Source organism: Octopus sinensis, unplaced genomic scaffold (genome assembly GCF_006345805.1).
Source record: "Octopus sinensis unplaced genomic scaffold, ASM634580v1 Contig20296, whole genome shotgun sequence".
Taxonomy (NCBI): Eukaryota; Metazoa; Mollusca; class Cephalopoda; order Octopoda; family Octopodidae; genus Octopus; species Octopus sinensis.
Genome location: NW_021837028.1, coordinates 47,501 through 62,500, shown reverse-complemented (window position 1 = coordinate 62,500; position 15,000 = coordinate 47,501). Strand labels below are relative to the sequence as shown.

Here is a 15,000-nt window from a genome sequence, read left to right as displayed (position 1 = left end):
TGGGCACATGTACGTGGGTGTCCGGGCGCACATGTGTATGTATGGACATGCGTGTTTATGCGATTGCTATGAACATTTTTACTCCCTTACGTTACATAGCGGTCATTTTAATAGCTCTTTTGTCTTAACGGTCAATCACACAGTAATTTCCTTTTGTTTAACGGTCATTTTCATAGCATTTTTTTCCTGGCCCAATAACTGAAGAGATGCCGGCGTGGATTTCCGCCCCGACATCCAAAACTAGGAGTTTTATCATGGCTACCGAATAATTGTCACATATCCATTACAGATAAATTCTCTATTTATATAATATCGGTCTCTTTTATTCTTTTCTTGTCTTACCATTCTATCAATAATATATATATATATATATATATATATATATATATATATATATTGTTGTATGTAGGAATGGTCATTTTTGCCAGTTTAGCCAATAAAAACACACGCACTATATATTTGGTGTTACTTTGCTTCAGTGTTATTTATTTTTTACATTAATCTTAATCTTATTTCGCCATGATGTATTTTCCCTTGTTAACAATTAAACCACGGAAGAAATAGATAAATTCTTACCAGGGTAGCAAAAAATCACATAAGAGGTTGTAACTCCTTGTTTTTAAAGATAGAAACTTCGGGTTTATGAGCATTTATAGAACACAGTCCTATATAAACTCAAAAAACCAATTAATTATAATTAATTTGATTATATATTACCATTCGCGTCAGTGCAAAAAATTAAAGAAACGTCAGAAAAGTTGTAATAGAAAAAAAAAAATATTGTTACAGGATACTGCATTGAGTCCGTGTCGGATAACTCATTCCAATATTAATAAAAAGAATGTGAAAGATGAATATAAAATATAAAAACATGATTATGTAGTGCTGAGTCTAGTTGTGTAAGAACTAAAACTTTTTGTAGTTCTCACATAACTAGACTCAGCACTACATAACAATGTTTTTATATTTTCTAGCAGTATCGCCCGGCGTTGCTCGGGTTTGTGTAAGGGAAATAACAGTAAGCATTTTTTAAGAGTTAGCGCCAAAAATAGCAAAATGCATTAAAAACAATGGAAAAGAAATTATGGTAAATTTTTTTTTTAAATCGTTGACTCATCGTAGACATTTTAGAGAGTTACTTCCCTATATAATAGCGAAAAAATGCATTAAATGGAAAAATGATGGTAATTTTTTTTTTTATCGTAGACCTCATCGTAGACGCGCGCTAATACCAGAAGGGCTCGATATTGAATCGCGACTATAGATACCCGGTTTTGGTTAAACTGCACCGCAAAATGTGGGAGTAGTTAGGAATCTAAATCGTAGGACAGACACACAACTTCTCTTTTATATATAAGATATTTCATCTTTCGTATTCTTTTTTTATTAATATTGGAATGAGTTATCCGACACGGACTCAATGCAGTATCTTGTAACATATATTTTTTTCTTTTGTAACGACTATATGTATATACTTTATTAAAAAGCAACAAAAATATCACAAAAACTGTTATTTAGAGTATCACGTCCCCGTCAGTTGGAGAGTTTTGCTTAGAATCTAAACAAACTGTCCGACGATAGTTTGATATTTTTGCTGCTTTTTAATAAAACTTATTACTCTACCTCTGGTAATCGAGTACTATTTTTTCCACTGTGTTTCGAATTTATGTGCTTACTCTGGTATATATATAAATATATATATATATATATATATGTGTGTGTGTGTGTGTGTGTGTGTGTGTGTGTGTATACATATATATATGTATATATGTATATACATGTACATGTAATATATATAAATATATACATAAACACACATACACACACACACTCTCATGTATGTATGTATATACACTAAACCGTTGACTAATATTTCCCTTGGTTATTAAGCCGACACTACCCTGTGTTTCCCGCTTGCCGCCCGTGCCCCTCTCACATCAGTTTTTATCTGATTAGCCATATTTTTTTCTTCATTTTTCATTCATACATATTCCTAACATTTATCTATTCATTGCTTTCCTGTCTACATCAGACAGTCTGCATCTCCACTGGAACCATGACCCTCTCCCCCACCCCCACGTGTTCCACCTACATTTTCTACACCCACTCCTTATCCTCGCCTCCCACCACCTCGGAAAAAAACAAACTACCACCACCACCACCACCATTACCATCACCCTCATCATCATCAGCATCATCATAATCGTCATCATGTTTATCTCCATCAACGCCTCCAACATCAGCAACATCTTATTCCACTGCCAGAAACAATTTCAACGACAACAATAGCAACAACAACACAAAAATATTAATTATAGACCCCCGTTGTAATCAACGCCATGATGGAGGGATGGAAATTTTGGGCTAATTTTTTCAATCTCCCTTTGTTTCTCTCTCCCTCCTCGTTCTCTCTCTCTCTCTCTCTCTCTCTCTCTCTCTCTCTCCCTCCTCGTTCTCTCTCTCTCTCTCTCTCTCTCTTTCTCTCTCTCTCTCTTGCTCTGTCTCTTAATCTCTTTTTACGTATTTATGTATATACGTATGAATATATATATATATATATATACATGCATATTTATATGTATGTATACATATACAAATATATATGTATATAAACGTATGCATATGTATGTATATATGTACGTATGCATGTGTATGTATATATATATTATATATACATATATGCATATTATATATATATGTTATATATAATATATATATGGATATATATATAGTATATATATATACATATATATATGGATGGATGCATATGTGTGTATGTGTGCGCGTGTGTGTGTATCTGTGTTTCATATCGTTCTCTTGACCCATCACACATATATAACAATAATCTCTCTCTCTCTCTCTCACTCTATATATATTATATATATATATATATATTATATATCTATGTGTGTGTGTGTGTGGTGTGTGTGTGTATATACATATATATATCATATATATTATATATTATATATATATGTATATATATATATACATACATACATGCATGCATACATACATATCAACGCGGGGTATTATATATTATATATAATATATATATATACACATACATTTATTAACGTGCACACACACTCACACGCAAATCAACAAACAAATCCACCATATAGATGAATATATAACCATCATATACATCCTACGTGCACAGTATTTACTTGTTATATACATTCACTCATGTAGTGTATATATATATATATATATATACACACACACACATCCTAATAAGTGTGTGTACGTATGCCTATATATTATTCCCCGATCATGTATATACTATACAGCGTTCCTAAAAAAATTGACGAGTGCGAGTCCCAGTTAGTTATCTATGTCTCTACGCATACTTACAGATTGGGGCAAGATTATTATCTCATATAGATAATCTACGTCACTACGTCACGCCATCTAGCGACAATTTGGCACGTGTGCCTGTTTTTCTGCTCTGCTGAGCGTTTGTCGATGATTGCGTGTGTGTGTGTGTGTGTGTGTGTGTGTGTGTGTGTGTGTGTGTATGTTTGTGTGTCAGAGAGTGTGAGAAAGAGTCGGAGTATATGTGTGTATGTGTGTGAGAGAAAGAGAGTCTGAGTGTGTGTGTGTGTGTGAGAGAGAGAGAGAGAGAAAGTGGGAGAATGTTTGTCTGTGTGTGTGCACGTGTGTGTGCACGTGTGTGTGCACGTGTGTGTGCACGTGTGTGTGCACGTGTGTGTGCACGTGTGTGTGCACGTGTGTGAGTCTGTGTGTGTGTTCGAGCGTGTGTTATTGTGCGTGTGTATGTCTGCTAATGAATGTGTGATTCGCGAATGACGGACATGTATGCATCTGTGTGGGTGTGTGTGTGTGAGTAAGAGACAGACAGACAGAATGTGTGTGTGTGTGTGTGTGTGTGTGTTTGTGTGTGTCTGTGTGTATGTGCGTGTATGTGTGTGCGTGTGCGTATGCATGTGTCTGCATGTGTGTGCGTCTGATAATGCATGAGAGATTCCCGAATGGCAGACATGTATGTGTCTGTGTGTATGAGAAAGAGAGAGACAGAGTGTGTGTGTGTGTGTGTATGTAAGTATGTGTGTGTGCATGCGTGTGTGTATGTGTGTGTTTGCATGTGCGTGCGTGTGTGTATGTGCGTGTGAACAATAGAAGAAGGTGGAAGAGACAGAGAAGGAGAGAAAGGGTAGAAAGGGTAGAGGGAGAAAGCGGGAGGAAGGGAGTTATATATTTCTTTATTGCCCACAAGGGGCTTAACACAGAGGGGACAAACAAGGACAGACGAACGGATTAAGTCGATTACATCGACGCCAGTACGTAACTGGTACTTAATTTATCGACCCCGAAAGGATGAAAGGCAAAGTCGACCTCGGCGGAATTTGAACTCGGAACGTAACGGCAGACGAAATACCTATTTCTTTACTGCCCACAAGGGGCTACACACAGAAGGGACAAACAAGGACAGACAAACGGATTAAGTCGATTACATCGACCCCAGTGCGTAACTGGTACTTAATTTATCTACCCCGAAAGGATGAAAGGCAAAGTCGACCTCGGCGGGATTTGAACTCAGAACGCAGCAGCGGACGAAATACCTATTTCTTTACTACCCACAAGGGGCTTAACACAAAAGGGACAAACAAGGACAGACAAATGGATTAAGTCGATTACATCGACGCCAGTACGTAACTGGTACTTAATTTATCGACCCCGAAAGGATGAAAGGCAAAGTCGACCTCGGCGGAATTTGAACTCGGAACGTAACGGCAGACGAAATACCTATTTCTTTACTGTCCACTAGGGGCTACACACAGAAGGGACAAACAAGGACAGACAAACGGATTAAGTCGTTTATATCGACCCCAGTGCGTAACTGGTACTTAATTTATCGACCCCGAAAAGATGAAAGGCAAAGTCGACATCGGCGGAATTTGAACCCAGAACGTAACGGCAGACGAGATACCACTAAGCATTTCGCCCGGCGTACTAACGGTTCTGCCATCTCGCCGCCGTAGGAGAAAGGGAGTTATAGTTAAACGGACGCAGGATGGTTAAACGTTTTATAATTTCGCTTTGTAATGACGAAGTCTCGGTTTCCATCTCACTACATGGTATCTCAAACAAATATCTTTTATCATGGCTTCGATGCCCCAAGCCTTGTGGTGGAAATTGGGTGTACGCAAAACCTGTACAGAAGCCTGCAGGGTGGATTTTACCTACCATTTATACTCTCTCTTTACTCTTTTACTCTTTTACTTGTTTCAGTCACTTGACTGCAGCCATGCTGGTGCACTGCCTTTAATCAAGCAACTTGACGCCGGGACTTATTCTTTTGTAAGCCCAGTACTTATTCTATCGGTCTCTTTTGCCGAACCGCTAATGAAAGGGGACTTAAACACACCAGCATCGGTTGGCAAGCAATGCTAGGGGGACAAACACCACCACACACACACACACATATATATATATATATATATATATATATATATATTATATATATATACGACGGGCTTCTTTTCAGTTCCGTCAACCAAATCCACTCACAAGGCTTTGGTCGGCCCGAGGTTATAGTAGAAGACACTTGCCCAAAGTGCCACGCAGTGGGACTGAACCCGGAACCATGTGGTTGGTAAACAAGCTACTTACCACACAGCCACTCCTGCGCCTCTAACATTACATAAGTAAAGCTTCTGGTGTTCAAGAATTATGTTACGATTAGTACAAGCGTCTGTGAAATACACAGAAATACGCTCGCAAATTTACCGTGTAGTTTATTGATGGAACTACTAAATTCTCATTTTCGAAAACCCTGTGGAAAAAAAGAAACAATGTGAAAAATACATAGATAAATATATAGGCACATACATTTGTACGTAATTATGTATCATATATACATATACATTCATATATACATATATATATATATAAATAAAAGATAGTGGGTGAGGCCAGAACAATGCGAAGTAGAAGCAAGGCAGACCACAAGAAAACAAACATATGAATTAATGTACTTACCTTGCATTCAATAGTTTGGGTTATGACCCCATCCTCAAAGAATTAACGAATGTTGGAAATGTGCGTGTGTGTGATGTTATATATTATATATATATAATATATATATATTATATATATACATAAACAATTGCAGCGTGGAGGTGTTTATAAGCCATTTAAGAAACACACAAAAACCGTTAGATTCACTTCAACATTTAATTTATTTGTCAAAATTTTTCGTCGCTTTGAGACCGCGACCTGTTCTCTGACAAAACTCCGTGAACAGCACGGAGCTTTGTCAGCGACGAAAATATTTTGACAAATTAATTTAAATGTTGAAGTGAAGCTAACGGTTTTTGTGTGTTTCTGAAATGGCTTATAAACACCTTCCACGCTGTAATTGTTTTCGTTCCAGCACATGATCTCAGACCAGATCACTTGCTGTGATATATATATATATATATATATTATATATATATATATATATATATATATTATATATATATATATATTACGGAGATGTACTTGCACAGTAAGTGATCTGGTCTTATATATATATATATAAGGGCAAAAGAAAAATAAATTCTATGCCAATATGCTGAAAAATAGACCTTTAAATCTTCTAACCACCCATAAACGATTTAAGGTCTATTTTTCAGCATATCGGCCTAGACAATTTTTTTCTTCTGCCCTTATTTATAATTGTTTGATATTTTCACCTTAAAAGGTATTCTAATATGTTAGCCACTGACAAGGCGGCGAGCTGGCAGAATCGTTAGCACGCCGGGCGAAATGCGTAGCCGTATTTCGTTTGCCGCTACGTTCTGAGTTCAAATTCCGCCGAGGTCGTCTTAGCCTTTCATCCTTTCGGGGTCGATTAAATAAGTACGCACTGGGGTCGATATAATCGACTTAATCCGTTTGTCTGTCCTTCTTTGTCCTCTCTGTGTTTAGCCCCTTGTGGGTAGTAAAGAAATAGGTATTTCGTCTGTCTTTAAGTTCTGAGTTCAAATTCCGCCGAGGTCGACTTTGCTTTCATCCTTTCGGGCTCGATAAATTAAGTACCAGTTGCATACTGGAGTTGATCTAATCGACTGGCCCATTCCCCTAAAATTTCGAGCTTTGTGCCTCGAGTAGAAAAGAATATGTTGGCCATTGATAAAGCTTTTTTTGAAAAATTTCATCCTGATATTAGAAGTATATACATATATATTCATGAAGTAGTCACCCGTCGTTCGATGACGTATGAGGGTTCTGTAATTGCCTGTAGAACATCCACACAGATGATTTGTTTATAGTCATCAAATGCTGTGTTCACATAAGCTCACATCTGCACAGGTGTACAACGTGCCACATATCAGATGACGAAATGATCGTAGAGCAACGTGAGATGAAGTGCTTTGCTCAAGAACACAATGCAACGCCCGGTCTGGAAATCGAACCAACGATCCCACAATCGTGAGGGCAACATCCTAACCACTGAGCCCTGAACCTCCACTATATCTATTTATCTGTATATATTGTAGATAGATAAATAGATAGATAGATAGATAGATAGATAGATAGATAGATAGATAGATAGATAGATAGATAGATAGATAGATAGATAGATAGATAGATGATAGATAGTCAGCAATGAGGGAACTCTATAACTGCTTCTCTGCTGATATAGCCACGTCTACGTGTACCAGATACGTTAATCACAGAGAAAAGAAAAGAAAAAAAAGAGAGAGGGCGAGAGAGAGAGAGAGAGAGAGAGAGAGAGAGAGTGACTGGTGTGGTTGGTGGTCAGCTTGAATTTTGTAGTTTACTCTTTTAGTCTTTTACTTGTTTCAGTCATTTGACTGCGGCCATGCTGGAGCACCGCATTTAGTCGAGCAAATCGACCCCAGGACTTATTCTTTGTAAGCCTAGTACTTATTCTATCGGTCTCTTTTGCCGAACCACTAAGTTACAGGGACATGAACACACCAGCATCGGTTGTCAAGCGATGTTGGGAGGACAAACACAGACACAGTTTGATGAAGTTGGAAATTTTAGGTGGTTGTTACAGTTCTGTAATGCAAAAGTCACACACACAAAAAAAAAAAAGAAAAAGAAATCAGATATATGGATATGCGTGCGTATAGATGATAGGAGAGATGCTAATTCAGAAGAGCAGAAACCGGTATAGCATATATTTGATCATTATTGATTATTGCTTAGCTAATATGAGCCTTTTTTTTTTATCAGATATTTTAATAAAACTGCTTCAGTCTTATTTCTTTACTGCTCACAAGGGGCTACACATAGATAGACAAACGGATTAAGTCGATTATATCGACTCCATTGCGTAACTGGTACTTATTTAATCGACCCCGAAAGGATGAAAGGCAAAGTCGGCCTCGGCGGAACTTAAACTCAGAACGTAGCGGTAAACGAAATACCTATTTCTTTACTACCCACAAGAGGCTAAACACAGAGCGGACAAACAAGGACAGACAAACGGATTAAGTCGATTATATCGACCCCTGTGCTTATTTAATCGACCTCGAAAGGATGAAAGGCAAAGTTGACCTCGGCGGAATTTGAACTCAGAACGTAGCGGCAGACGAAATAACGCTAAGCATTTCACCCGGCGTGCTAACGTTTCTGCCAGCTCCACTCTCTTTGAAGCATCCTTCATCTGGAATTCCTGATATGATTTTTGTCTGTTATTACTAGCTTATCGAGCGACTGTGTAGATGTTCTATTTTAATCTCGTATATATTTTGTACTGTATATTTTTAATCTCGTATATATTTTGTACTCTAAGTGTTTAGTTTCTAGAGTTGTTTCTGCTGTTTATTGTTTTAAGATTTTAAACATTACATGAGGGCGTTTTTGTCAACTAATTGTTTAGATAATCTCGGTTGATGGAAGTATTTTTCAAACATCTGACTATTTAACATAAGGGGCTAAACACAGAGGGGACAAACAAGGACAGACTAACGGATTAAGTCGATTATATCGACCCCAGTGCGTAACTGGTACTTATTTAATCGACCCCGAAAGGATGAAAGGTGAGGTTGACTTTGCCTTTCATCCTTTCGGGGTCGATTAAATAAGTACCAGTTACGCACTGGGGTCGATATAATCGACTTAATCCGTTTGTCTGTCCTTGTTTGTCCCCTCTGTGTTTAGCCCCTTGTGGGTAGTAAAGAAATAGGTATCCTATATGTGCAATATTTGCTTGTTGTATACAAACACGCATATATGTGTGTGTGCGCGCGCGCGCGCGTGTGTGTGTGTGTGTGCGGGCGGGTGCGTTCGTGTCTGTGTGTGTATATCTGTATGTGTGTAGAAGTGTACGTAAGCTTGTGGGGAGTTTTTACTAGTTTACATCGTTGAGACACTAAAATGTTGGTGTTTAATACACGAAAGGCTCACCAAAACCGTTTTTCTTCAACTGAACTAAATATTCATAATCTGTATCACTACATCCTCTTTATTTCTCTCTATTGCTCCTGCTCCTTTTCTACCAACTTCACTGCTGAGGTGTAATAACACGGGAACATGTTCCTGAATTTCATCAGTTAGTTTCAAAGGATGTATTTATTCCAAACAGTATTGTCTTATATTGTCCAAACATTTCAACCAACTTATCTTTTTGCCGTTATCGCGTTCGTTTATTGTTTTAGAATTTAAACACAACAAGAAGGAGTTTTTATCTACTAATTGTTTTGAAAATCTCACTTGATTGATGTTTTTGTGTACCCTGTATTTCATAAGGGAGACCCTACCTTATTTCTATTTAGTATCCAGCATGATCCCTAGAGATATTTCCCTCAACTACATTGTTGATAATTTGGCAATTATTGCTTGTTTTTTCAAAGGTACGTTATTCTATTTGTTTGAAGTTGCCGTCTTTGATTGTTCATGAGTGTTCGCGTGGACGTTTGAGTACGTATCTATGTACGTGCATGTATTTTTGCATATATAACGATACGTGTATGTTTGTGTTTATAGGTGGATATGTAGTTACTATATTATCGTATAGCCATATGTGCACGCGTTGCAGGCATGCACCCCTTTGTGGATGTGTATATGCAAAGACAGTTAACATACTTTCAGACAAGATCCAATTATCGTGTCTTAATTTTTCTACACATCTTTATCCTTTCCATCTATTTGGAAGCTAAATATACAACTACAGCACCACCTATGTTCTAATAAAGTATATTTAATTGTTGTGTTGTTTGGGCCCTTTGTATATTTTCATACTGGCATCGGGATGTTTTTATTTAGTCTCAAGAGTTTCCTAAACGGTAGCATGCATTGCTGTGTGGATGTATGTGTGTGTGTGTGTGTGTGTGTGCGTCTGTGTGTGTATGTGTTTGTGTGTGTGTGTGTGTGTGTTGTGTGTGTGTGTGTGTAAGAAAATATGATGACAAACGAATAAACGATTATATTATGAACTTCATTAGCTTACAGCTGTTTCTGTGAGCTGGCAGAAACGTTAGCGCGCTGGGCGAAATGCTTAGCGGTACTTCGTCTGTCGTTACGTTCTGAGTTCAAATTCCGCCGAGGTCGACCTTGCCTTTCATCCTTTCATCCTTTCCTTGTTTGTCCCCTCTATGTTTAGCCCCTTGTGGGCAGTAAAGAAATATATAAGATGCAGTAGACTCATAGTTGAGTGCTTGAGCATATATAGACAACAGCCCTCGGGTGGTGATACACACCACACACACACACACATGAGTAAATATATATCTTTCTTACAGTCGGTATTTCGATACAAACATAGTCACAAGCACCGATGCAGACACAAACAAAAACGCATGCGCACGGACACACTCACTGACAGACAGACAGATAGATTGACGCGTGTACGCACGTATATTCTTCCCCATATGTGTGTCACACTGGTTGAGAGTTAGAAAATGACTGATGCCAATCGTAACTAAAGGAAATCTCGACCTCTTCAAATTAGTCATTATTCAGCAATTTCCTGAGTTCTGTCTAGCTTTTGTAATGCCTTGCTAAATGTCGTTTGTCAGGTTATACATTTTGTATTAAAATAGGACTTGTGATATCATTTACGAAAAGATAATATTATTTGTAAAAAATCGTCTATGATGAAATTTCTTCCACTTAAAATCGTTAGCAAATTAAACCGAATACAATTTTATCAGTTATCAAAATCTCATTTCTCTTTTAAATCTCTTTTGATTTTAGAACCAACGAAGAAATGGTCTTTCCTGTGCCAACTGTCAGACAAGAACTACTACACTTTGGCGTAGAAATGCAGAAGGAGACCCAGTCTGTAATGCATGTGGTCTATACTATAAATTGCACCAGGTATGTTTATATAAAATCCGTTCTGTCTGTCTGTGTGTGTGTCTTCTAGGATCTCGGGCGTCCTCCATCCGATTGCATTCAAATTTGATGTGTAGATACTGACGGTATCAGGGCGTGTATAAGTCTTGAAAAAATTACAAAAATCGATTCCAGGTGAGAATGCGAACGATAAAGCCGTTTTTGTCCTGCTTTTCTTCTGTCAACCTATACATAACTGCACCTTCGATTTTTTGTTGTTTTTGTACTGCTTAAAGGCACGTTTCTTTCCTGCTAAGCTTACTGTTCAAACCATGTTTGTGTTCTCCCAGTCAACAGCCTTATCATTACTGGTACTTTAAACTCTTCGGTTGCATATCTGTGTGAATAAAATCGTTTTTCTTTGGAATAGAAAAAAGTCTATCTTTATTTCTTCTTTTGCTGGTGTCTCAAATTTAGGTTAAATCAGCGTTTCTCAAAGGGGATGCCTTTGGGACTGTAGGACAAGTTGTTTTGAGAAAATTTGGTTTAAATGTTTGACAACTCAGCACTGTCCATTGGACGGGGGGTGAGTTTCTTGTATGTATATATACGAGGTGGTGCTGAAAAAACCTGGTTGGAGGCCTAACCTTCTGTAGTGATGCTGCATGTAACAAACTAAAAATAATTTGTATTTATAGAAAGTGTTTAAAATCTATACCAGCAATGCATCATCATTTGGTAAGGCTCCACTAACAATATGACATATATTCGTGGATGAAGGGAATTGGCTTTTGACCCTTTTGATACCAATCCACCCAAAATTGTTTCTGGTTCTGTGATACAAACTTCGTGTTTTAAAATGATTTAAATTAGAGCCTACCATCGAAATTTTCTCTGTTTTAATAAATTCTTCATTGTTGCATTTCGGAATGGTCATTTTGCCAGTTTAGCCAATAAAAACACAGGCACTATATGTTTGGTGTTACTTTGCTTCAGTGTTATTTATTTTTTACATTAATCTTAATCTTATTTCGGCCAGAGTTCTTTCGTCACACTCCTGTGACCGCATCAGTGGTCCTTTGCTTTCTTCTTTCTTATTTGTGTCTCACCTTACTAACCGTCAGCCATTTTGTATTTCTATTGTATGTGTCTTCATTTGCGCATGCGTATATCTCTATGTGCGTCTATGTTTATTTAGTGTGTATGTGTGTGGGGGGAATGCCTGTAATATTTGTATCTTCTGTTTATATACGTTCTTCATTATTTCATTATTTCAAATAACGGTTGCATATTTCAACATAAATAAGATAACAAAAGGATTTATAGCTTTTGTTGTTTTGTTGTCGAGAGAAAAAGATATAAGTATTAAATATTTCAGCAATTGTGTGTAATTTTACATAATGATTTGGCTTTCGCGAGATTCTCATCCACTTTATAGTATTTCTATCGTTCCCTCGGTGGACTTCATTCTTTGGCACGAGACTACTAATATTGATCTTGGTTGGAATGAAATAAAGAGATTGTGCCCGTAGAGATAGAATAATGAACTCTAATTTTACAAATTGATTTCGTATCTTCTTTTTCGTGGAGGCGCGTGGCTTAGTGGTTAGGGTATCAGCATCATGATCGTAAGATTGTGGTTTCGATTCCTGGACCTGACGACACGTTGTTCTTGAGCAAAACACTTCATTTCACGTTGCTCCAGTCCACTCAGCTGGCAAAAATGAGTAACGCTGCGATGGACTGGCGTCCCGTCTAACTGGGGAACACATACGCCATAGAAACCGGAAACTGGGCTAGGCTTTAAAAGGGCGCATTTATTTTATTTTTATCTTCTTTTTCAAATACAGTTTATCACCTGATGCAAACGTCTACTTCAGAGACACAGGCTATCAATAACCAGATAAACTTCTCAGTCTTCGAAGGACATTTTTCCAATATAAAAAGACTTACAATATCCTAAATGTTATAAGAGTCTGATGACACCATTAATACAATGCATGATGAACGTGCATGAACTATATGAACTAAGGTTTATCAATGAAGTTAGAAGAAATTTTAAACTATCAATTATATCATTGTAGAAATATTCTTTGTTTTTTGTTTGTTTTGTTTATTGGGGTTTTTTTTGTACATAAGTGATTCTTCTCTTGTTAATTCAGGTGAATCGTCCGATGTCTATGAAGAAAGAAGGCATTCAAACTAGAAAGCGGAAAGAGAAAAAGAACAGCAAAGTTCGCTCCTCAAGCAAAGACATGCTTAACGATACCAGCAGTACATCATCATTCGGTAAGATTTCACTAACAATATGATACTGTGTGACTGTGTGTGTGCGTGTGTGTGTGTGTGTGCGCGCGTGGATGCATACGTGCGTGTGTATTTATTAAATGTATGTGACAAAAGGCATGGCCAACCTGCGCTATTTGGGCTGCATATCGCCCTTTATAAATTGTATATTTCACACGTAAGGCCTTGATTATGTAAGATTTTATTAAAATTTTCTAGTATAATTTCTAGCCTAAACTCTGTTACTTTGAATAATTTCATTTAGTTCTCTTTCTCAATCTTTTGCAATCGACTTTTATGGCTTATTTAATGTACTACGTTTGGAAAATGATTCTATTAGCGATGTAGACAGATTTATGACGAACCATAAACCATAAACCCGTGATAAACGAGGATAGTCGTATATTACGGAAGCACTCCGTATTTGAGACGTCATAGAAATCCTACTTTTACATAATGATTAAAATGGAGATACAGTGGAATGATCTTTCAGTTATTTTCTCCAAACATTAGAGAATCTCTGGTCATCAATGCCAGGATAATGAAACATGATAATTACACTGAATTCTGGTTATTGCGATTAACAAACATAGCGATAACATAAAGCAGTATCAGAATGCAGATACAAATTTTCGAACCTTCATTCAGAAGCTAAACACTTTATCAGAGGGTCCAACACTGGCAGAAACGTTAGCACGCCGGGCGAAATGCGTAGCCGTATTTTGTCTGCCGTTACGTTCTGAGTTCAAATTCCGCCGAGGTCGACTTTGCCTTTCATCCTTTCGGGGTCGATAAATTAAGTACCAGTTACGCACTGGAGTCGATATAATCGACTTAATCCGTTTGTCTGTCCTTGTTTGTTCTCTCTGTGTTTAGCCCCTTGTGGGTAGTAAAGAAATAGAAAAGAACCCCTTTTAATTCTATCCTCGTATCTCCTCTTTATACAACGTTTTATTTATTTATTTTCCAGAATCTAAGACCTCAACCAGTAGTATTTCGAGATGCTCCGTTCAGAACCCGACTGTGCTAGCAGCCTTACAGGGGAACCACCAAAATAGTTCCCCCATGCATCATTCCTTCATACACCAATCACCAACCAACTCTGCTAATTTAATCAGTAATAACAGTACGATTCAAAGTCTGCGAGGTACTCAGGAGTTCGTTTACCCGCTGTTATCACCCCAGCGCCATCAACAGTCTCCATTATCATCAGCACAGCAACAACATCAGCAGCAACAGCAGCAGCAGCAGCAACAACAACAGCAGCAACAACACTCCCCGCAGGAACAACAGCGGCAACAACAGCAGCAGCAGCATCAAGGACAGCACCATACTCTTAGTTCGAACCATCCACAGCGCCAACAGCAACATCATCAGCAGCAACAACAACAACCGCAACAACAACAACAACAGCACCACCATCAGCATCACCAGCAGCAACAACAACAGCAT

The 15,000-nt window shown here is 37.8% G+C and overlaps 1 protein-coding gene across 2 annotated transcripts in view; it reads left to right on the top strand.

Annotated features, from left to right (window-relative positions):
- LOC115232308 (vacuolar protein-sorting-associated protein 36) overlaps nt 1-15,000 on the top strand; it is a 24,710-nt gene that overhangs the window by 7,822 nt on the left and 1,888 nt on the right. Inside the window, exons 2-5 of one of the 2 annotated variants that reach the window (XM_036500328.1) lie at nt 11,182-11,304; nt 13,425-13,551; nt 14,519-14,802; nt 14,857-15,000. The exon at nt 14,857-15,000 is cut by the window's right edge and continues 1,888 nt beyond it. In XM_036500328.1, coding sequence (XP_036356221.1) covers nt 11,182-11,304; nt 13,425-13,551; nt 14,519-14,802; nt 14,857-15,000 — 678 coding nt within the window. Of the gene's footprint in view, nt 1-11,181; nt 11,305-13,424; nt 13,552-14,518 lie in introns of both variants that reach the window. The other variant, XM_029802128.2, reaches the window with a different exon arrangement.